Genomic DNA, 21,992 nt, shown 5'->3' on the forward strand with positions numbered 1-21,992 from the left:
CCTCCACCAGTCTTTCTTTACAGCTAAGCATTCCAAATAGAAATAACTATTTTTGTAGAATACTACTTTAGTTTGCAAGATATCTCATATAAATACTTAATGCTTCAGTATCTCGAGATAGTTTTAAAAGGAAACACTGAATTTGATGGCAAACATTTTCACAGAGTGAACTTAAAAAGTTAAACCAGCATTTGCTTTTTTAAGATTTATAATGCTTTAAAAATGCTAAGGCATTAGCCAGGTGTGGTATATGCCTATGTATATGCCTGGCTACTCAGAGGCTGAGGCCAGCCTGGGTGGGCAATTTAGTAGGACCCTGCCCCCCCCAAAAAAGCTAAACCTAAATAAATATTTGTTGTGAATAATTTGGCAAATAAAATGGGAAGTAAAAACCAGAGGACTCTTCATTACCCATACATTAAAAACTTTTAGAATTAGGCATGGTGGCACATGACTGTAATGCTAGCACTTAGGGGGCTGAGTCAGGAGGATCACTGCAAGTTTGAGGCCAGCCTGGGTTACATAGTTCAAGGCTAGCCTGAACTACATAGCAAGACCCGGTCTCAGAAAAACAACAACAACCAAACTTTTAAAATTTCTGGTGTTTTAATTTGGAATTTTTGCATTCATACATATACTTCAAACAATTTTAATTAAACTATTTATTTTGTATGTTTGTAGAAGAACTTTAGTATTTGAAAGTGGATTGTTATTTCCATTGCCCAGACATGCCAAGATCTATTTTACAGCTTTTTTGTTGGATTGACTGCTTCTAGTTTTTCATTTTTATAAATTTACCTATTTCTCTTTTATTAGTGCATATTAGTTATACAGAATAACAAGTGTCATGGTGGCATTTTTATACATGCATAGAACCTCCTAGAACCTTCTTTGATTATATATCCCCCCTTCATAGTAATCCCCTTCTCCTTAGGATAAATTTCTAAAAGAAGAATTTTGGGGCCAAATTAAAAAAAAAAAACATTTTATTTATGTTTCCTACATATTTCCAAACACCTAATGATTTTTATATGTGAAAATAATATTCTCATACTTACCATAAAACTGAGAGCCCCACAGAGCTAATTACTAACGTGATGTGTAGCCTTTCAGATTTTTTCTGTGCAATTATAAATAGATCATTTTAGTTTTCTTATTAAGAATGGAATCATGTTATGCATATTATCTTAAAGTAAATATTGAAATCATGGTATGGACCTTTTTCAAGTAAGCATGTGGAATGGGCTGGGAATTTGGCTCAGTGGTGCTGCGCCTGCCTCCCAAACACAAGGTCTTGAGTTCAGTCCCTGGTACCAAAAAAAAAGTAAGCATGTGGAAGGTAGCATAATTTTAAAGATGCATGTAAATATATACAGTATGTAATTCTTTAATCATTCTGCTAACGGGTTTTTAGTGAACATCTTTGCTCATTTATCTTTGCACACTTGTGTATTTCTGCATTGAGCTAAACTTGCCTCTCAAAAACTTGTACGGAAGTAGGCATCATTTAATATCAGTCAGGAATGTGATTCCCCTCACATCCTGGGCAATATTTAGATATGGAGCTTTCTTGTATTTTTGCAAATCTTATAAGTGAAATATATGTCATTGTAATGATGATGTCTGGCTATTATTAATGTGTTTCTTTATTTGCATTCTCCTATGAATAATTGCCTGTCATACCCTGGGTCCATTTTCTAGTGAGTTATCGTTTTCTCATTGATTCGTGAAAGCTTTTTATATGTCCTTTGTCAGTGTTTTATAAGTATTTCTCCGTTTTTCTTTACTGCCTTTTTTACATGTACCATTTCCCCACAAGGAATGTAAACATGTTTTACTACAAACATGTACTAAAAAAAGAATAGGTCACACACAGAAATAATTTGTATGATTTTGTTTTTCAGTACTGAAGATTGAACCCAGGGACTTGTGCCTGCTAGGCAAGCACGCTATACCACTGAACTACATCCCCAGCCTTTTCTTGTTTTTATATTTAGAAATAGGGTCTCACTCAATTGCCCAGGCTGGCTTCAAGCTTGAGATCCTCCCACCTGACTCTTCTGAGCTGCTGAGATTGCAGATGTGTTTCACTGCAGGTAGCATGTTTGTGTATACCTTTTGGGTTTTGTCATGCTGAGAAAGGCTTTCTTTCCCCCACTCCCAAAATCATGAAAATTGTCTTTATGGAAACAGCTTTAAAAAAAAAAAAAAGTTATCTAGAAGCTGGGCGTGGTGGTGCACACCTGTAATCCCAGCACTCGGGAGGCTGAGGCAGGAGGATCGCTGTGAGTTGAGACCAGCCTAGACTACATAGTGAGATCCTGTCTTTAAAAAGAAATATATCTATAGATATATCTATATCTATATCTATCTATCTATATATATATATATCTAGAAATGTGGAATGCTTTGGTTTTTTGGTATGGTTTGTTTTGTTTTTTGAGACAAGGTCTCACCTGCCTCAGCTTCCTGAGTGCTGGGATTACAGTTGTGTGCTACCCTACTGAGCTAGACATATAGTTTTATGTATGTGCAGTATGAAACAGAAATCTAAATTTGTTTTGGTCTCTCCAACTCTATATCTTAGACTTTGTTTGTTTGTTTTGGTACCGGGGATCAGTTTCAGGACCTTGTGCTTGTGAGACAGGTGGTGGCACCACTGAGCTAAATCCCTGGCTCTTAAATCATTTATTGAGGAGTCCATCCTATCCGCAACAATTTGTATATTTACTTATTTTTCTGGTCTCACTGTTGTAACTTTAATTCCTTCTTTCCTTGCTTCCCTTCTTTTTTCTTTCTTTCCTTCCCTTCTCCCCCTCTGAGGATAAACTCAGGGGCACTCTATTAGTGAGCTGCATTCCCTGACTTTTTTTTTTTTTTTTCTATTTTGAGACAAGGTCTCCATAAATTGCCCAGGCGGGACTTGAACTTGCAGCCCTCTTGTCTTACCCTCCCTCAGTCCTGGGTTTTGTACCTGGCTTTGTTCATTTATTTCTATACCCATAGCTCAGTAATTTACAGTTTAAAATACTGCAGTCTGATACGACATATTTATGTCTTTCAAGGCAAGGCCTGATTATTTTCAAAATTACTCTCTTGTTTTGTGCGTGTTAACTGTCTTAAACTTTAGAATCAACCTGATGATAATGACAAAAAGGGGGAATTTTAACTAGTTACACTGAGATAAAGTTTTCTTGAAGAAATTAAACATTTATAATAGTGAGCCTTCTCATCTAGGTATATAGTAAAATTCTTCATTTATCAAGAATGCATTTTTAATTTTAAGGTTTTTGGGGAAAGTTATTGAATTGCACAGACAAAAAAGTGCACAAATCATGAGTGTATAGCTTATTTTTATGAAGCAAACATGTAACTGTAACTACCACCCAGAGTAAGACAGAACATTACCAGAACCCCAAAAACTTCCTCTTGTGTTCTCCCTGTTAACTTCCAGAAGCAGCCCCTATACTGCCTTCCCCATGGAGGCCTTTTATGTGTTTAAATTACATAAATGGACCCTTTCAATATACTCTTTGTTGTCTGGCTTCTTGTGCATATTAACATGTTTGTGGGATTCTCTCAGGTTTGCGTATAGCACATTCTAATCCGTTCCTTGTCATTCTGTGCAGTTAATTCATTGCATAAATATTTTACAATTCCATGTGCATTTAATTGTTTATGGATATCAAATAATTTTCCATTTGGGGCTATTATGAATTATGCTGTTATGCTTTTATGAACACACATATGCACACACTTCTGTAGAGTATACATTTGGGCATAGGGTCATAGGTCATAGACTAGGAATGTGTTTAACTGTAGTAAGTACTTCCAGTTTCCAAGGTGGTTTTACATGGTTGTACAAATTGACACTTGTGCCAGCTGAGTAAAAAGAGTGCACTTCACCAACATGTGGTATTTGCAGATTTTGTTTCTAATTTTAGACATTTCGATGAGTATATTTTGTTTTCTGAAATATTAATATTTCTTTTATAAGGACTTATTCAGGTTTTATCCATATTTAATTGAACTATTTGCTTTCTAATTGATTGGTCAGATAAATTCACTGCAGATGTCTTTTTCCATTATGCAGCTGGCCTTTTCCCCTCTTTGTGACACATTTTGATAAATGTCTGCTTTAATTTTCATGGAATACAATTTATCAATCACTTTTGGGGCAGTGACTTTGATGTCCTCTTTTTAAATATTTGGCTAATCCAAGGTCATAATATTTGTCCCTTAATGTTCTTTTAGAAACTTTATTATTTTTTTCCTTCACATATAGCTCATGATCTGTGTGGGATTGTTTTGTTGTTCCTGATAGTGTCAGTTATGGTATCAGGTAGAAATTCCATATTCTGTATTGTTTTGAAGATTTTTGTGTCTGTACTTATGAGCTGAGTTGGTCTGTAATTTTATTTTATTGTTCTTATACTGTATTTTTATAGAAAGGATGTGCTATCTTATAAAAGAAATTGGCTAGTATTTCATCTCTTTCTATTTATGAGCAGTTATATATTTGCCATTATTCGTTCCTTAATGTTAGAGTAAGCTTCTGGTGAAATTCATCTGAATCTGAAGCTTTCTCTGTGGGTATTTTATGTAAATTGAATTTATTTAATGAATGAAAGTCTCTTCAAACTTTGTTTTCTTTTTCTGTGTTGGTAAGTTGTGACTTTTCTCGATATTTACTCCATATTTTCAAATTTATTGATATCAAGTTGTTCCTTACATATTTTCACTATCTTTTTACCATCTGTAGGATCTGTAGTGATGATACCCTTTAGTTTCTGGTGTGTAAGTTGTGTCCTCTTTGTTCTTGCTGAGAAAATGTTGTTAGTCTTTTCAAATTCATTTCAACATAACTTCTGCAGGGTTTTTGTGTGGCGGATTTGGCTTGTTGGTTTTTAGATGGAGCCTCACTGTGTTGCCTACATTGGTCTCCAACTCCTGGGCTCAATGTACCCTCCTGCTTCAGCCTCCTGAGCAGCTGGGACTGCAGCATGTGCCACTGCACCTGAAATTTGTATTGTAAATTTCTTTCCTGTATTGTTTCTCTTCTCAATTGTACTGTTTCCTTTCTTCTACTTTCTGAATATGTTTATTCTTCTTTTTAGTTTCTTGGTGGAGTTGATATTCAACCTTTCTTTTCAAATCTGTGCAGTTTACTGCTATGCTTTTACGTGCAGTAACTGCACCCTACAACTTTGACATATTGTATTGTCATTTGGTGTGAAATATTTTCTAATCCCATGGATTTTTTCTTCCTCCAGAAACAAGATATTATCATCATGTATAAGTATATGCTGTGCTTACGTGCTTATGTACAATATTACATATGCATATTTTAAATTTCTAGTGTCTTTCCTATTTCTTGTTTTACAGTGATACTTGTTCTTGTTTTAAGGATGCATTAGCCTCAATCTTGCATGATAGAACTATGATGTTTTAAGATTTTTTTTAGTGATTTTCTGAATTAATTTTGTTTTCAGGTACAAGAGTAGGGAAACTGAAATTGTTCTCTTTGTGTTAATTGGTGACTTTCATGCTATTGGTTTCCACCAATTGCCAGATGATATTTGTTTGTGTGCTCACATTTTAAAATCTAGGTGCAGATTGATAATTAATGGTAGCTGGTAGAAATTTCCTTAAATGTTATTAAGGGTTCGCATTTGATACTTGGGCAGAGCCAGATTCTGCAGGTAGTAGTTGAGGACAGGGCTCTCTGCAGGCGAACTTCAACCAGCTGTGATGCGTGGCTGAAAAAGTGCCCATAAATAGGCTCCCTTTCAGGGTACAACTGTGGAAATAAACTGGGAAACTAGAGGCTCTCTCAATTGTAGATACAGCAAAGATGTTGCCTGAGAGATAGGGTAAATTTAGAGATTTCTTTGGTTTTTGTTTTGTTTTTTTTTAGCTCCCCGCTCCCCAGAATCCAGGAAGATAGTGCAGTTACATGAAGCAATGCCTTCTTTTCTCTCTGACCCTGAGGAGTTCCCCCCTCACTTTAGATGAAGGTGCTTGCTAACACTTATGCCAGTAGTAAGTGCTATAAGTCGTAACTATTGTATAGAGAAGAATCACAGCCCATACCTCATTGTCCTTAGACTACACTGCCTGCCCAAGCATATATACCCAGCTCTTCCTGACTGGAGCTGAGTTTCCCTCTATCCTCTGTAGGAAAAAAAAAAAAAAACACTCAGATACTTCAGTAGTCCTTCCTTTTTCCTGTACTCATTTGTAAGTTACTACTTTTGCTTCTCCATACGGTATCCAAAATTTCTTCAGCAGCATAACACCAAGATATTAGTTTGTTGGGCAGGGTAGAGAAATATTTGTCTAGCGTGCCTGAGATTTGATCCCTGGCACCACGGGGGGAAAATAAAGTAGTTAAGTAAATATAAGTTAACTTTAAAAATACAATCATGAAAGAACTATATTCAGTCATTTTCATACATTTTGTTTCCCATTATGTAAACATATAACCATTCTTTATGTGTTCCACTGTGGATTAGAATTTTGGTTTAATTTTCAGTGTACTATGTCATGATAAAAATGAAGTAAAATGAAATTATTTAAGGTTATTTAATTTTTTAATGTTATAATTAAATGTGCTCATCCTGTTTGAAACTATCGTGGTCATAAGATCATTTAGTTGTCCTTATTGAAGGTTAATCCAAGTAAATTTGGGGGTTCAGGATATTTTTTCATCAGCACAATTATTCATAGTGAAGAATTATATTCTTTACTGAGAATTTTATCTGATTCCTTTGCTGTAGTGGTCAGAGCATGGAGACAGATGCAGGTCTAAATCCTGCCTTTATCATTTATTAACTCCATGACTTCAGGCAAGTGCCTGGCACAAAGAGGGTACCTCGATAAATATTGGATGAGTGAATGTATAAAGTTACATAAATATATGAGGCTCTATTTTCCTATCTGTAAAATAGGTATAAAAATGTGCTTTCCTACAGATTAAAGATAATTTATGTGAAACTTCATGGAATATAGTAGGCATTCAATTAGAATTAGGAATAATAATAGCAAATTTAGCATAGAATCCTTTCACTGATACCAAGCAAGTCTTACAAAGAGGGAGTTAGGTAGATTTATGGGAGTGTTTATTTCCAGCAATGTTTACTCCTCCCTGGAGACAAGCACTTGTGGGCAGAATGAAGACCTCAGGTGTGAAGCCAGTCTTACAAATCCTGAGGAATAGTAATAAGGCAAAAGTGAGGCACAGCATAAAGGGGACAATGCAGGATTGGATTAGTGCACGGAAAAGTTACATAGAAGTGAGTTTGGAATTGAGAAAAGGCAGTTTGTTTTTTTAATGACGGTGTGTTTATTGGCACCAAGTCTACAGAGGACATTACTCATCCCGTGTGTGGGGAAGGTGTGGTGTGAGTTTCTTGGGTGCGGATGGACACTGGGCCGGCAGGAAATGACTGGTTTATTATGGAAGAGTCCGCAGAGGGAGCAGGGACAGGTGAAGTGGCTTAGGTGAAGTGCAGACAGCTTGAGGTCACCCTGAAAATTGCACTGACTTTTCCTTCTGCTCACTCACAGACCTCGCCAGTTGTAGTACTCCTTACACACCAGCATTCCGGAGAGGGTCAGAACCTTTACATTAAGTACAGATTGGCAGTGTTTGTAGTTTGAAGTGATTTACATTTTGCACAGGGTAAGCCTGGTTTTAGCAAGTCAAAGAGTATTAAACAGGCAAGCTAATGGTTATGGACTTGGTTTTCTTTTTGGCAATTTAAAATGTGTTCTCTCTTTTGAGGAAAAGTGAGCCCTTTTGTAGTATTCCTCCTTCTTTCCCTAGTATCTCTCTCACTTGACCTTCCTCTATGATTTGAAGCTATTTGCTGGGTTGTAGAAGTAACGTTTAAACATTTCTTCTTATTAGTATGTGAAAAAAAAATGAAAGCTAAGACCATTTAACAAGGCTGCCCGTGATGGTACATAGATCATTTGAGACCGTGTATTACAAAGAAATGACAGCTCTTTGTGTGCTAAAGATATGTCCCCTCCCTTCTTCCCTTTTTCCCTCCTTCCTCACTTTTTTGTTTTGTTAAAAATTGAAGTGCAAGGGTTTTAGTGAAACATTTAGACAAAATATTTTTTATTTCTCAGCATTTATTTTCCTATAATTGAAATGCCTGCATTAATACACAAATACATATAACAATTGTTGCGATTCAATTCAAGGTTACTATATTGATTCCATTGTCCCCTTTATTTATCCTAAAATATGTATACTTGATAGAATTTTCACTTTGCAAAGTGTTTTAGGAATTCTCCATTGTTTACATGATCCCAAGATGTAATTCTTTAAAGAAAGGAATGGCAAATTATTTTAATGCTTGTATTGTTTTTGTTTCTAGCTTATTCCACTAAGCTCAACAAATTTCCTGTATTTAATATTAATGATGACTTGAATGATCTGTGTACCAGTGCAGTAAGCCCAAATACTACTAAAGCCACGCGGTACGCCCTGAATGTGTGGCGATATTGGTGCATGACCAACGGGCTCAAAGATCACACGGACATCACCAAGGTAAGGGACTCTCGAGTTTCCTACTTCTTTTGGCCAACTTCACTGAGCTTCCAAGTGCCAGGCACTGTACTGGGCATTGCAGGGAACACAGAACAGTTGCTTTCTGCCTGGGAACATTTTTAAAGGACATAAAATAGGAAGAAAAATACCCACAGTCCAAAGCAGAATTTAATATTTTATGACCTTACAAATCAGAAATTGCTAGACAATCCACATGGATAAGTTAATTTTGGTTTGATGAGACTAGAAAGGGAACTGTCAAACTATTTTGAGAGAATGGTAGGATTTCAGTAGAATTAGATGAGGATAGGAGTTTTCAAGGCTGAATGATGTGAGGATGAGTACATTTTGGGAGGACAGAAATGCTTACTTGAAGCAGAGGTTTTATATCTGCATATAGTAGACCATAAGCCAGATTTTGGTAATCCTTAAGTGCCAACCTCGAATTCTTGTAAACACTGGAAAATCACTGAAGTTACTAGTTTTTAGTAAAAAGAGACTTTATGTGAAGGAATTCTAGGACCTGATCATTAGAGCTGCAATTACCTTAGGATTAGGCAAAAAAGAAACCTTTAAAGTTTGTTGAGAAGGAAGGAACATAATGGCAATGATATTTTCAAAAAGTTAATTGGAAATGCTGAGCAAAAAAACTGTTTAATGTTCTTGGTCCTCCATTTCCCTTTTTTAAAATGAACTTTTAAGGTCTCTCTTCCAATTTGAAATGTTTGAGGTTTGTGAATGATAGAAAAAGAATCTTGCATCTGTGGAGATGGAACACAAGTAACTGTACTTTTGATTTGGGTATATTGAGTCTTGAGTCAGATAATCAAAGGTACATGTGATTGTGAGATTTAAAGCATGGTAAAAATACTAAATCTGGAAGTATATATTTTAAAGTCTTCCAAACAGAGTTCACAGTGGAAGCCCAAGGAAAGGTATGATCTCAAGTTGGTAGTGACAAAGAGTTGAAACAGGAAACTAGGTTTCCACTTCTGCCATCATGATACACTAGATAGTGTGAGGGGCCTTGTGTTCCATCTGCAGAAAGGGAAACATCCTCAAGGGAGGGAGTCGTGGGGAGAGAGAAAAAGGGAAAAGGAGAGGGAAAGAGTAAGAACAGCCCTGGAGTAGTGGAGTAAGTACATACGAAAACTGTTCTTCCTGAAGGCATATATTGATAACATAAATACAGGCAGAGACAGGAAGATGAACTGAAGAATCTTTGATTAAGGAGAAGACCTTGAAAGGCTCCCAAAGAAGTTCTAGGTCAGTTGCTCTGACTACTAGCTAGCTACCTACTACCTCCTAGATTCTAGCAGAGTCATATGCTAACCTCTTAAGGAGACCTCCAAAGTATAGGTTCTCAGGTCCCTCACAGATGAAAATCAGCAGTCATTCAGGAAATAAATCACTATGAATGATGATATATAAAAACAAGAAACAACCAAGATATATCGTGTAAAGGTTCAAAATCCCAATGATAAATGTAACTGTATTGCTTGCTTTAAATGTACCAATAAACTTAGTGGAAAAAAAATAAAAATAAAAACAAGAAACAATAGATTCACACACCAAGAACTCTAGAGAGTTATAGACTGAATTTTTATGAAGTAATTTGAAATTTATATATGAAATTTTATGGAAATAAACAGCATAACAATAACAACATACCCATCAAAATGATCTAGCAGATTTGAAATAAATTGAAATTTCTGCTTTTGGCCATGAGAGTAAAAGGGTCAAAGGCACTCTCCTTCTTACCACTAGAAAATGCAACAGAATATATGAAACAGCTCTCCGCAGACAGATAGCACAAAATGTGATCCCTAAAACAGAGGATTCAAGTGAGAGAAGGGTCATCATCTCTGAGGCTTCTGCCTGGAGGTAATTCTGAACTGCAGTGAAAGAGAGTTGGAGAACTTAGCAATCTTCCCTGAGTTGAGGGGAGACAGAAATCAGTTTGGGAAACTGAGGATATGAGTACACAATATTTCAATTCACTCAAAGAAAAATATGACAAAATTTAGAATTCAGCAATATAAAGTTGGTAATTTCTAGCACGCAGTCAAATGATACTGGACATGGGAACATGTATGTGACCCTTATCTGGGAGAAAAAAATCAGTTAAGTTTCACTTCTCGCCAATTTGGAGGGCCAAAATTGCCTTCATGCCAGAAACAAACAAAAGATACGAAACAGTGTTATGCATGGCACAGCACAGAAGGCAAAGAAGAACAGTGATTGATCCCTGAGAGACAGGAAAGAGGCAAAGTGAGACCTCTGAGTATTCCAGTTTGCTGACTTTAAAGAGTTAATAGGTCTGAGGGTCACACAGGGAGAATTCATACAGTGCCTGGCAGACTTGCTGAGTTGAGGAAAGGAAGCTGAGTCCAGAGAGACAAAAGTGACCGTAGTTGTCATAACAGTACCCAACAGTAGAGTAGAGCAAAGAGAGCCTAAGGGAACTAAAGATACACTCCTCAAATGTTCAGCTGAGTACTATCAGCATGTGCCTGTGAAGAAACCACTTGAAGCTGGCAAAAAAAACTACTTGAAAGGTTTAGAGGTAATAGTACGCAGCACTCACACTGAATTGGAGGCCATGTGGCCCACCAACCAGACTGAAAAAAATCCCTCACGACTCAAGGGTTAACCAGCCAAGCACTTTGAATGAGTAAAGCAGGAGAATCAAATTTGAGCAAACCTGGACAACTTAGTGACTTAGTGAGTTCCTACTCCAAATTTTAAAATTAGAGAAAGGATTGGAATATAGCTCAGTACCAAGGCCTGAGTTCAACCCCCAGTATTACCACCACCTGACAGAACAAAGAGCAATTCATAAGCTAGAGTTCAGGCTTTACATCTTGTGTGTAGACTGAGCACTGTTCTACCTACCCAACAGATTCTCAAAGCAGGACCCAAAGGGTCAAATGGTTTTTGGGTTTTTTTGCATTGAGTTTATTTGTACTTTATTTTAGGTATATAGTAGTTACATTCATTGTTGGGATCTTGTACCTTTACATGACAGGTCTTGGTTCTCATTTTTTCCCCATACCACCGCCCTCCATCCACCCCTTCCACCCTCCCCTATTTACAAAAACTGTTTCCATTTTTTATTTTTCTCATATTTTTTCTTTTCCCTACCCTTCCTACTTCCTCTACATCGTTAGCCCTTATCTTCCTATTTCACATTATCAGTTATACAATTTGAATCTTATTTACACTTTTAGTTTTTCACACCAGAGAAACTATTCAGTATTTACACATGTGTATCCTATTTATTTCACTTAAGAGTATGGCCTCAATATGCATCCATTTTCCTAAAAATGACGCTAGTTTCTCATTCTTTATGGCTGAGTAGTACTCCACTGTGTAGATAAACCACATCTTTAGTCTCCAGTTGATGGGCAATTAGGCTGTTTCCAAGTTTTAGCTATTACAAACTGTGCCACGATAAACATAGGTGAGCATATGTCACTGTGGTATGATTATTTTAATTCTTTTGAAAAGATACCCAGTAGAGGGATAGCTGGGTCAAATGGAACCTCTAATCCTAGTTGTTTGGGGTTTCTCCATATTGATTTCCACAGTAGTTGCACCAGTCTGCACTCCCACCAACAATGGAGAAGGGTTCCTTTCTCCCCACAACCCCGCCAGCATTTGTTATTGATTTCTTGATAGCAGCCATTCTTTGTGGGGTGAGGAGGAATCTCAGTGTTGTTCTCATCTGCACCTCTCGAGGAGTGATATGGAACATTTTTTCATATATTCATTTGCTACTCTACTTGTTTAAAAAATGTCGATGCATTTCAGATGCCCATTTTTTAATTGGGTCTTTGTATTTGGTGGGTCTGATTTTTTTTTTGCATTCTTTATATATTCTAGATAATAGTCCTTTGTCTGAGGAGCAGCTGGTAAAAATTTTTGTCCCACATTGTACATTGTCTCTTAGCTCTGTTGGTGGTTTCTGTTGCAATGCAGAAGTGTTTTTGGTTTGGGGTTTTTTGGGGTTTTTTGGTACTAGTGATCGAACTCAGGCCCTTGAGCTTTCAAGGAAGGCAGCAAAACCACTGAGCTAAATCCCAGGCCCAGTGCAGAAGCATTTTAATAAGATGAAATCCCAGTTGTTGATTCTTTGTGCTAGTTCCCATGCTACTGAGGATTTGTTCATAAATTCTTTTCCTATGGCATTGTCTTTGAGAGTTCTACCTAACTTTTCTTCCAGTAATTTTAGTGTTTTTGTTTAATATTTAGATCTTTAATCCACTTCAATTTTAGTTTAGTGCATGGTGAAAGATAAATATCTAATCTTTGGCAGGTTGAAATCCAGGTTTCCACACAATTTATTAAAGAGGATATCTTTCCTCCACTGAGGATGGTTGACTCCTTTGTCAAAGATGAAGTAGCTGAGTACATCTGGAGTTGTTTCTGTATCTTCCAATCTAGTCTACTGATCCTCGGGTCTTTTTCTTTGCCAGTGCCATGCTGTTTTTATCTCGGTGGCTTTGTGGTATAGTTTCAAGTTGGGGATTGTGATACTGTCAAGTCTCTGTTGCCTAGAATTGCTTTTGCTATTCTAGGTCCCTTCTTGTTCCAAGTGAATTTTTGGATTGTTTTCTCTACTTCTGTAAAATATATTGGAATTTCAATCAGAATTGCATTGAATCTGTATAGCAGTTTTGGTAGTATGGCCATAATCATTAATGCTTCTTACGCAGGAACAAGGAATGTCTTTCCATTTTCTTATATCCTCTTCAGTCTCTTTTTCAGAGTGCTCTTGTTTTCAGTGTAGTGGTCTTTTGCTTCCTTTGTTAGATTTATTCCTAGATATTTTATTTTTTGGCTATTGTGAAAGGAATTGTTTCCCTAATTTCTCTCTCAGAGAGTCTGTTATTTGTGTACAAGAAGGCTATTCATTTTTGAGTGTTGACCTTGTATCCAGCTACTCTGTTGAAAGTGTCAACTAAGTCTAGAAGTCTTTGGCAGAGTTTTTTGGGTCTTCTATATAGAGTATCATATTATCAGCAAATACTGACAGTTTAACTTCTTCCTTTCCTATCTTTATTGTTTTAATTTCTTTCTCATGTCTAATTGCAGTGGCTGTTTCCAGAACAACATTGAACAGGAGTGGTGATAGTGGGCATCCTTGTCTTGTTCTTGATTTTAGCATGAAGGTTTTCTGTTTTTGGCCATTTAATATGATGTTGGCTGTTGGTTTTTCATAGATAGCCTTTATCAAGTTAAGATAAAGACGATCTATTCCAATTTCTGTAGGGTTTTTCTCATAAATGGGTGTTGAATTTTGTCGAATGCTTTTTCTGCATATGTTGAAATGATCATATGGTTTTTGTCCTTGGCTCTGTTAATATAGTGTATTAAATTTATTGATTTACATATGTTGAACCATCCTTGCATCCCTGGAATAAATCTGACTTGGTCAGGGTGTATGATCTTCTTGATAACCCTCTGTATTCTGTTTGCCAGTATCTTATTAAGGATTTTTGCATCTATGTACATTAGAGAGATTGGCCTGTAGTTCTTTTTTGGTTGGGTCTTTCCCTGGTTTTGGAATCAAAGTTACACTTGTTTCCAGGAATGAATTTGAAAGTATTGCTTCCCTTTCGGTTTCATTAAAAAGGTAGTAGCAGTAGTTCTTTTCTAAATGTCTTGTAGAGTTCAGCAGTGAAGCCATCAGGATCTGGGCTTTGCTTTGTTGGTAAATTTTTAATTATGTTTTCAATTTCACTGATTGTAATTGGGGTGTTTAGAATTTTTTTATCTTCATTCAACTTGGTAATTCATAAGTATCTAGAAATCTGTACATTTATTGTATTTTCCATTTTGTTAGAGTATAGGTGCCCAAACTAGGTATTGATGATCCTCTGGATTTCTGCTGGATCTCTTGTGAATTCATCTTTTTTGTTCCTAAATGTATGCATCTGAGCCTTTTGTTTCCTTTTTTTGACAAGGGTGGTAAGGGTTTATTGATTTTATTTAGTGTGGGCATTCACTGCTATAAATTTTCCACATAGAACTGCTTTCATTGTATCCCACTGTATGCTGTAGTGACATTATCATTTATTTGTAAAAACTGACTAATTTCTTCTGTGACCCATTGATTGTTCGGGAGAGTACTGTTCAATTTCCATGTGTTTGTGAAGTTCTTGCAGTTTCTTATGCTGTTGATCTCCAGCTTAATTGCACTATGGTCTGATAATATACATGGGATAACTTCAATTCCTTTGCATTTATTTAAACATATTCTACGAACTAGTATGTGGTCTATTTTGAAGAATGAGCCATGTGCAGCCAAAAAGAATGTATATTCTGATCCTGTGGGGTGGAACACTCTGTAGACATCTATTAAGTCCATTTGTTCAAAAGCTTGATTCAGTTCTAGTAGTTCGTTGTTGATTTTTTTTGTCTAGATGATCTTTCTATTTGTGACAGTGGGGTATTTAGTTCCCCTACTACAATTGTATTAGTGCTTATTCATCTTTTTATGTCCCTTAATATTTGTTTTGTATAGTTGGAGGCATTAATATTTGGTGCATATATATTTATGATTGTCATCTCTTCCTCTTGAATTGTTCCCTTTACAAAGATGTAGTGACCTTCTTTGTCTCTCTTAATTAGTTTTGGTTTGAAATCTACTTTTTCTGTGAATAAGATAGCTACCCCTGCTTTTTTCTGGGCTCCTGTCACACGGAGAACTGTATTCCATTCTTTTACTCTCAGTCTATGAGTTTCTTTTTGAACTAGGTGTGTTTCTTGTACACAACATATTGTTGGATTTTGTTTCTTAATCCATCCTGCCAGTCCATTTCTCTTGATTGGTGAATTGAGACCATTAACATTGACTGCTATAACTGATACGTATTGACTTATCATTGCCATGTTACTGTCCTGTTGTTGGCTCTTTTTAATTTTTCGCCCTCTCCTTTTAGTTTGTTGCCTTGCCTAATTGATTTGCTCTGTTGATCCTCATGGTGTTATGACCTTCATGGTCTTTTTCTAGGATATTGTTTAGAATTGTTTGGAGTGCTGGTTTGGTATTAATGAAGCTTCGTGGGTGCTCTTTGTCATGGACATATCTTATTTCCCCATCTATTTTAAAAGAGAGTTTTGCAGGGTACATCAGTCTAGGTTGGAGGTTGTTTTCTTTTGAGGCTTGAAATACCTTACTCCAGGCTCTCGTTGACCTGAAGGTTTGTGTTGAAAAGTCTGCTGTGATTCTGATGGGCTTTCCTTCACATGTGATTTGTTTCTTTTCTCTAACCGCTTGCAGTATTTTGTTCTTCTTTTTGTTTTCTGGGATCTTGACTATTATATGTCTAGGTGTAGTTTGTTGTTTTTTTTTTAAATCATGGCTAGTTGGAGTCCTATAGGCCTCACTTATCTGCATGTCAAATTCTTCCCCTCTGGCAAGTTTTCTGTCATTAATCCTGTGAACAGTTTTTTCTTTTTTCTTTTTTTTTTTTTTTTTAATGTCATTTGTACTTTCTCCTGCTACCTCATGGATTCCTATCAGTTTTATGTTCTTTTTTGCATCACCTAGGAGTTGGATTGATCTCTCATGATTCCTTACTATTTTTAAGAGATCTCTCTTTTTATAGTCACTGACCACAATCCTATCTTCTATATCTGAAATTCTATCTTCACATTCCTTCATTCTGCTGTGAATGCTTTCTACAGAGTTTTTAATCTCCTGCATATCTGTTTGAATCTGTTTCATGGATTCCATTTCTTTCCTATTCTGGGCATTCATGGCCTCTATCATAGTCCTGAACTCATCTATTTTTTTGTCTGTTTCTGTTCCTAGAGTCTCTAATCATGTCTTTCATTGTGCTCACCATCTCTGTAGTTATCTGGGAAATTATTTCTGTTTTGAAGTTTTCTAGAGCCTGATTGAGCTGTTTTGTTACTTCCTATGCTATGAGTTTGGGGTGTCCTGGTGTCTGATTGTCAGACTTTTCCACCTTGTTTTCTGTAGAATTTACCCTTGGTGAGCTGGAAGTCTATATTTGTGCCTTGTTTAAGTGTTTTCTCATTTTTATTTTTATTGTTGGTACTGTCCTTGGTTTAATTCTTGGGTTAGTACTTCAGTCTTCCTGATAGAGCTGCTCTTTAGGTTTTGAGTCTCTAATGACTTAGAGACACTCTCATTTTCATAGTATCAGGAAGGACAGCTCATTAAATCAATCACAACCCTTTAGCCCAGTTGATACAATCAGCAACACCATAACATCAAGCACAGCTTAGAAATTGACAATTTGTGATAGTTATTAATCTGTCACCTTTAACCATGTGGATTAAATCAAAATCAAGCACCAGCCCAAAATATGTTTTTAGTGAATAAACTCTTCAATATAGCAACTTTACACTTCAGGATGGGAACTTAGAAGGAGTTGGGAGGAGAGGAATAGATAGGTAGAAGGACAGGAGAAGGTTTCAAGTGAAACCAGAGGGGACAGGATGATTATGCAAACTTTAGGAAACTGTTGAAGACAAGAGGGTAAGACAGAGAGCAAGCACAAAGATAAGAATAGAACAACTTAACAGTAATAGGGAAGCTATAAATTGTACTCACTTTCCTTTGAAAATAATGACAATCCAGAGAAGGAAATAGAGGGCTGGGGATTTAGCTCAGTGGTTCTGCCACCTGCCTCATTAAGTGCAAGGACCTGAGTTCAATCCCCAGTACCAAAAACAAACAAACAGAGAAGGAAAAAGAGAGAAAAAAAGAAAAAGGAAGAAGTCCAAATTAGGGCAGGAACAGAAACAAAAATGGAGATGAAGACTGTGGAGAGCAGGAGATTGAGTGGGGAAAAAGAAAAAGAAAAAAGAATTTGAAGAGTGGGAAAAATAAAATTTTAAAAATAAAAACTAAAAATAAGAGGAAAGGAAAGAAAAAAATTTGAAGGGCTTCCTTCAGGGTATATATCTCTGTTTACAATAGACAATATAGGCAGCAATGTGCAGAAATAAGTTAGTCTCAGCAAGCCAATGGCAGACCCCTGAGATTCAGGCTGAATTCTGGCTGCAAGGCCCAAGCTGAGCTCCCTGACCTCCTGCAGGGTTAAACTCTGCAAGGTTCTATGGCAGGTTCCAGCTGCCCTTCCCATGAAGATAGTCCAGGTTCTTATGGAAGGTGGTGACCCCTTCAGCTTACCAACTGTGGAGGCCTGGTGTGCTTTTATTGCAGTTGTTCACTTCCATTCTATCTTCTGGAGCTTGGGACAATGGCCTTTAGGACCACCTGTGCCTCTGCAGTGTGGATCCAGGTATCAGCACAGCAGGAGCCCCCAGAGCATGTGGGAGGCAGATACTGCAGGGGCACTCACATGGCTGGGCAGTCCTCACTGGTCTGCTCCAAAGAATGCCCAGGGCACTGGAGGGTGGGGAAGCAGCCTAGCTCCCTGCTTTCAGCTGGGGTCAAACGGTTTTTAATTAACTGTAATACAGAGCAAAGCTTAATAATACTTATAGGAATGTAAAAATACAAAAACTAAAATTCACAATGTGTATCATCTAGAAATAAAAATTATCAGACATTCAAAGATCAAGAACATACGTTTTTAAAAAATGAATAAAAACCAACCCAGAACTGACAAAGATTATAAAATTATCGAAGACATTAAAACAGTTATCATAACTATTTGATAACAAACAAAATGTATAACCCTACTTAAGTTTTTGAGATTCAAAATGCACTTCTAGAGACAAAACTACAATGTTTGATGAAAGATAAACTACTTAGGCATAGAACATATTAGAGAAGAAATATGTGAACTTGAATATACATTCTAACAATAGTCACTGCAAAATGGAATACAGAAAGAAAAGAGAATGAGCAGTAATAAAGACTGGGACATTTCAAGTGACTAATATACAGGTAGTAGTTCAAATCCTTGAAGCAAAGTAGAAAAAGAAGAGGGGGGAAAAAACAAACAACAACTTGAAGGATAACAGCCCTAATTCCACCAAATTTGAACTATAAACCAATAGATTCTAGAAGCTTATTGAACTGAACACAAGAAATGAAGAAAATTTTATTATATGAACACCATAATAATCAAATCACTTAACCAGTTGTAAACAGAAAACTTAAAAACAGTTAAAGATGAAAGATATGATATACAGAAGGACAAAGATAAGGCCAACAACAAATTTCTCATTAAAAACAAGGCAAATGAAAAGATAGAGCAACTTATTTAAATTACTAAAAAGAGTTTGTAAATGGGGAGGGGAGGGGGGGTGAAGGGAGGGCAGGGACAAGGGGAAAAAATGAGAACCAAGACCTGTCATGTAAAGGTACAAGATCCGCATGATGAATGTAACTGTACTGTATACCTAAAATGTACCAATAAACTCAATGAGGGAAAAAAATTACTGAAAGAAAAATAAAGGCTTTTCTGATATTCAAAAATGAAAGAATGTGCTCACTTCGGCAGCACATATGCAAAAATGAAAGAATTTGGGCTAGGGATTTTAGCTCAGTGGCGCTGCACCTGTCTCCCAAGTGCAAGGTCCTGAGTTTGATCCCTGGTACCAAAGAAGGAAGGAAGGAAGGAAATAGGAGAAGAGAAAAGAAAAGAAAGAATAACCAGGAGATCCACACTGTGAGAAATATTAAAAGAAGTTCTCTAGCCAAAATGAAAATAGTACTGTGTGGAAATATAGTGATAACAAAGGAAAGAACTTTAGAAAGAATAGCTACATGGCTAAGTATAGAAGTTTTTTGTTTTGTTTTTTGTTTGTTTTTTTGAGACAGGTTCTCACTGTGTAGTTGAGACTGACCTGGAACTCACTATGTAGCCCAGGCTGGTCTCAAATTCACAGTGATCCTCCTGCCTCAGCATCCCGAGTGCCACCACACCTGGCTAGAAGTTTTTAAATCTCATTTTCTTTGAGGATCATTGACAAAAACAACCAAGATAAAATAGAATAATAAAAACATTAAACTGATGCAGAAATAGAAAAAACTTTTCACTAGAAACTATGCAAGACAATAGGATAACATTTTTAAAGATAAGAAAGAAAAAACTGTCAACCTAAAATTTTATACTCAGAGTAAATAAAAGTGAAATAAAGACATACTCTGAATAAACAAACCTGCAAGAATTCATTACCAAAAGACCTATACAGCACTATTAAAGGAAGATCTTTAGGCAGAAGCAAAATTATGTCAGATGAAAACTTGGATTTTTCAAGGAAATGGAAAGTCTTGAAATGAAATTTTTAATTTCCAAAAGGGGAAGTGACTATTAAACATAATAGCAATATATTACAAAGCTTTTATGTTATATATGGAGAAAAAATGCAGAGCAACAATAGTAGAGGATAGATAGAAAGATGAAAGTGTAGTATTGTAGTTCCAACAATATATGTGAAGTACTGTAGTATTTGAAAGTAGCATATGATAATTTAAATTATAAAGATTGTCAGAGAACACTAAAAAATTAAGACAGAGAGCTGACAATCCTAATGTGAAAATAAATGAAATTGTAAAACATACTCAGGAAAAAAGAAAAAGAAAAAAAAAGAACAAAGAAGTGATATATCAAATAGAAAACAAATAGCAATGTGGTAGATTTGAACTTAGCCATCTATTTAATTATATTAAATAGAAATGCTGTAAACACTACAACTCAAAAATGTTGTCTCCTTCCACCCCTCACAAAAAAGGCAAGAGTCAACTGTGAAGCCCATATCTAACTTTAAAGGCTGAGAAAAGTTTAAAGTAAATGGATAGGAGAAAGATATAGTACAAAAATATTAATCATAAGAAACATGGAGCATCTGTCAATATCAAACAAAGTACACACCCATGGAATAGCAGGACTAAAGAAGGAAATGTAATAATGATAGAAGTCTCAATTTAAGATTGAAATCATACCCAGTATGTTCTGTCTACAACAGAATTATAAATTAATTACAGGTCATACAGACCACTAACTAGATAGTTCTCAATATTTAGAAGTCATTACATTAGTAAATAAGCCAGACCAAGAAGAAATCACAAAGAAATTTTTAAAATCTTGAACTAAATGAAAATTAATGATTTTGAGGGCAGCAAAAGCAATACTTAGAGAAAAATATCAGCACTAAGTGCTTATAGTAGAAAAAAGTCTAAAATCAATGCCTGTGAAACAAGAATATGAATATAAAACCAGTATGAATCAAGAATTTTAAATAAACTATTGAGGGAGCCACCGAATCCTCAGGAAGGAAGCAGGACCGGTACAGTTCAGTAGTTGAGAGGTCTGTAGTTTTGAACCAAGCATGGTGATGTCCACACCCAGGTGGACTTGGTGGGTGAGAGAGCAGAGGGGGGTGGAACTGACCAGGGCACTGCAGTTCCGGTCGTAATGGGCTCTGGTCATATAAACCAGGGGAGGGGTGTCTGGCGCACGGGTTCCAAGGCCCTGTGATTCTCCTCTGTCACCCTTACTGCCTTTGCAATAGCCCGTTTAGTGCCTCTCTCCCCACTCTTGTGGGGTTCTTGGGACCAATCCTTCACAGATACATACAGATGACTATAACATTAAAATGAATTATTTTACATTTTCAAGCACCATTGTGAGACACTAGTAGACTTTATTGGAGAGTTACCGGATAAAATCCAGACAGGGCCTCCGATATCAGGGTAATGTGATCTGAGAGTTGGATCTGATTGTGGGAGCAAGAATTAGAACAGGGCACGATTTCCAAGTGAAATTGGTAGATATGTCCCTCATATTCTCAATTTCTCTGTCAATAAAATGGCACAGACACATGTTGATGTCTCTTGCTGCACAACTATATGAACATGCAATCATTTTCTGCACTTAATGCTTTACAGAGTGAAACATTCCTGACCCTGGAGGAACTATAGCTCCCAGAGCCCCACCAATCCAGAGTCCACACTCCAGTCACCTCCTCTATTATCATCTCATAACCTGGCCCACCAGCCGCTTATCCTAATCTCCCAGATCCTGGCTTCAGACACATAACTTCCCAAACCCGTAAGTCCCTTGGAGTAACTAGAACACAACCCTGCAATCACTTTCGGCTGCCTCCTTCCTTCTTTGTAGGGAAAATCACTGAAGGCTCTTGTCCGTGGTCCACCCTCTCCCTTTGCCTCCTAACAGACCCTACTGCTTCCACTTATAGCTGCACCCCAGTGCTGAGGCCCCTCCTCTAGGGGACTGTTAGTTGCAAATTATCTTTCAGTAGCCATTGGTCCCTGATACGTTGTGCTCAAAATATCTCAAATTTCTTTCACATACATACAATCAATTTTAAATCTGCCCTTTTATTTATCTATTCCTTTCCCACACCTTCTCCACACCAGGCATCGTCCTTTTAACAGCTATTCATATGATCCTTACAGGAGCCCAAGAGGTAGGTACTATTGTCACCCCTAGTTTAGAGATGGGGTAATCCA

The 21,992-nt window shown here is 36.7% G+C and overlaps 2 protein-coding genes across 10 annotated transcripts in view; one reads left to right on the plus strand and one right to left on the minus strand.

Annotated features, from left to right (window-relative positions):
• Nucleotides 1–21,992, plus strand: part of Kiaa1958 (KIAA1958 ortholog) — a 143,143-nt gene that overhangs the window by 44,510 nt on the left and 76,641 nt on the right. For all 5 annotated transcript variants that reach the window (XM_019209809.1, XM_010639362.2, XM_010639364.2 and 2 more), the window contains one exon: nt 8,391–8,563. In XM_019209809.1, the coding sequence (XP_019065354.1) occupies nt 8,391–8,563 (173 nt within the window). The remainder of the gene's footprint in view (nt 1–8,390; nt 8,564–21,992) is intronic.
• Nucleotides 1–21,992, minus strand: part of Inip (INTS3 and NABP interacting protein) — a 108,642-nt gene that overhangs the window by 26,087 nt on the left and 60,563 nt on the right. The window lies entirely within an intron of this gene.

The sequence above is a fragment of the Fukomys damarensis genome, unplaced genomic scaffold, assembly GCF_012274545.1.
Source record: "Fukomys damarensis isolate Sample0158 unplaced genomic scaffold, DMR_v1.0_HiC HiC_scaffold_36, whole genome shotgun sequence".
Classification (NCBI taxonomy): domain Eukaryota; kingdom Metazoa; phylum Chordata; class Mammalia; order Rodentia; family Bathyergidae; genus Fukomys; species Fukomys damarensis.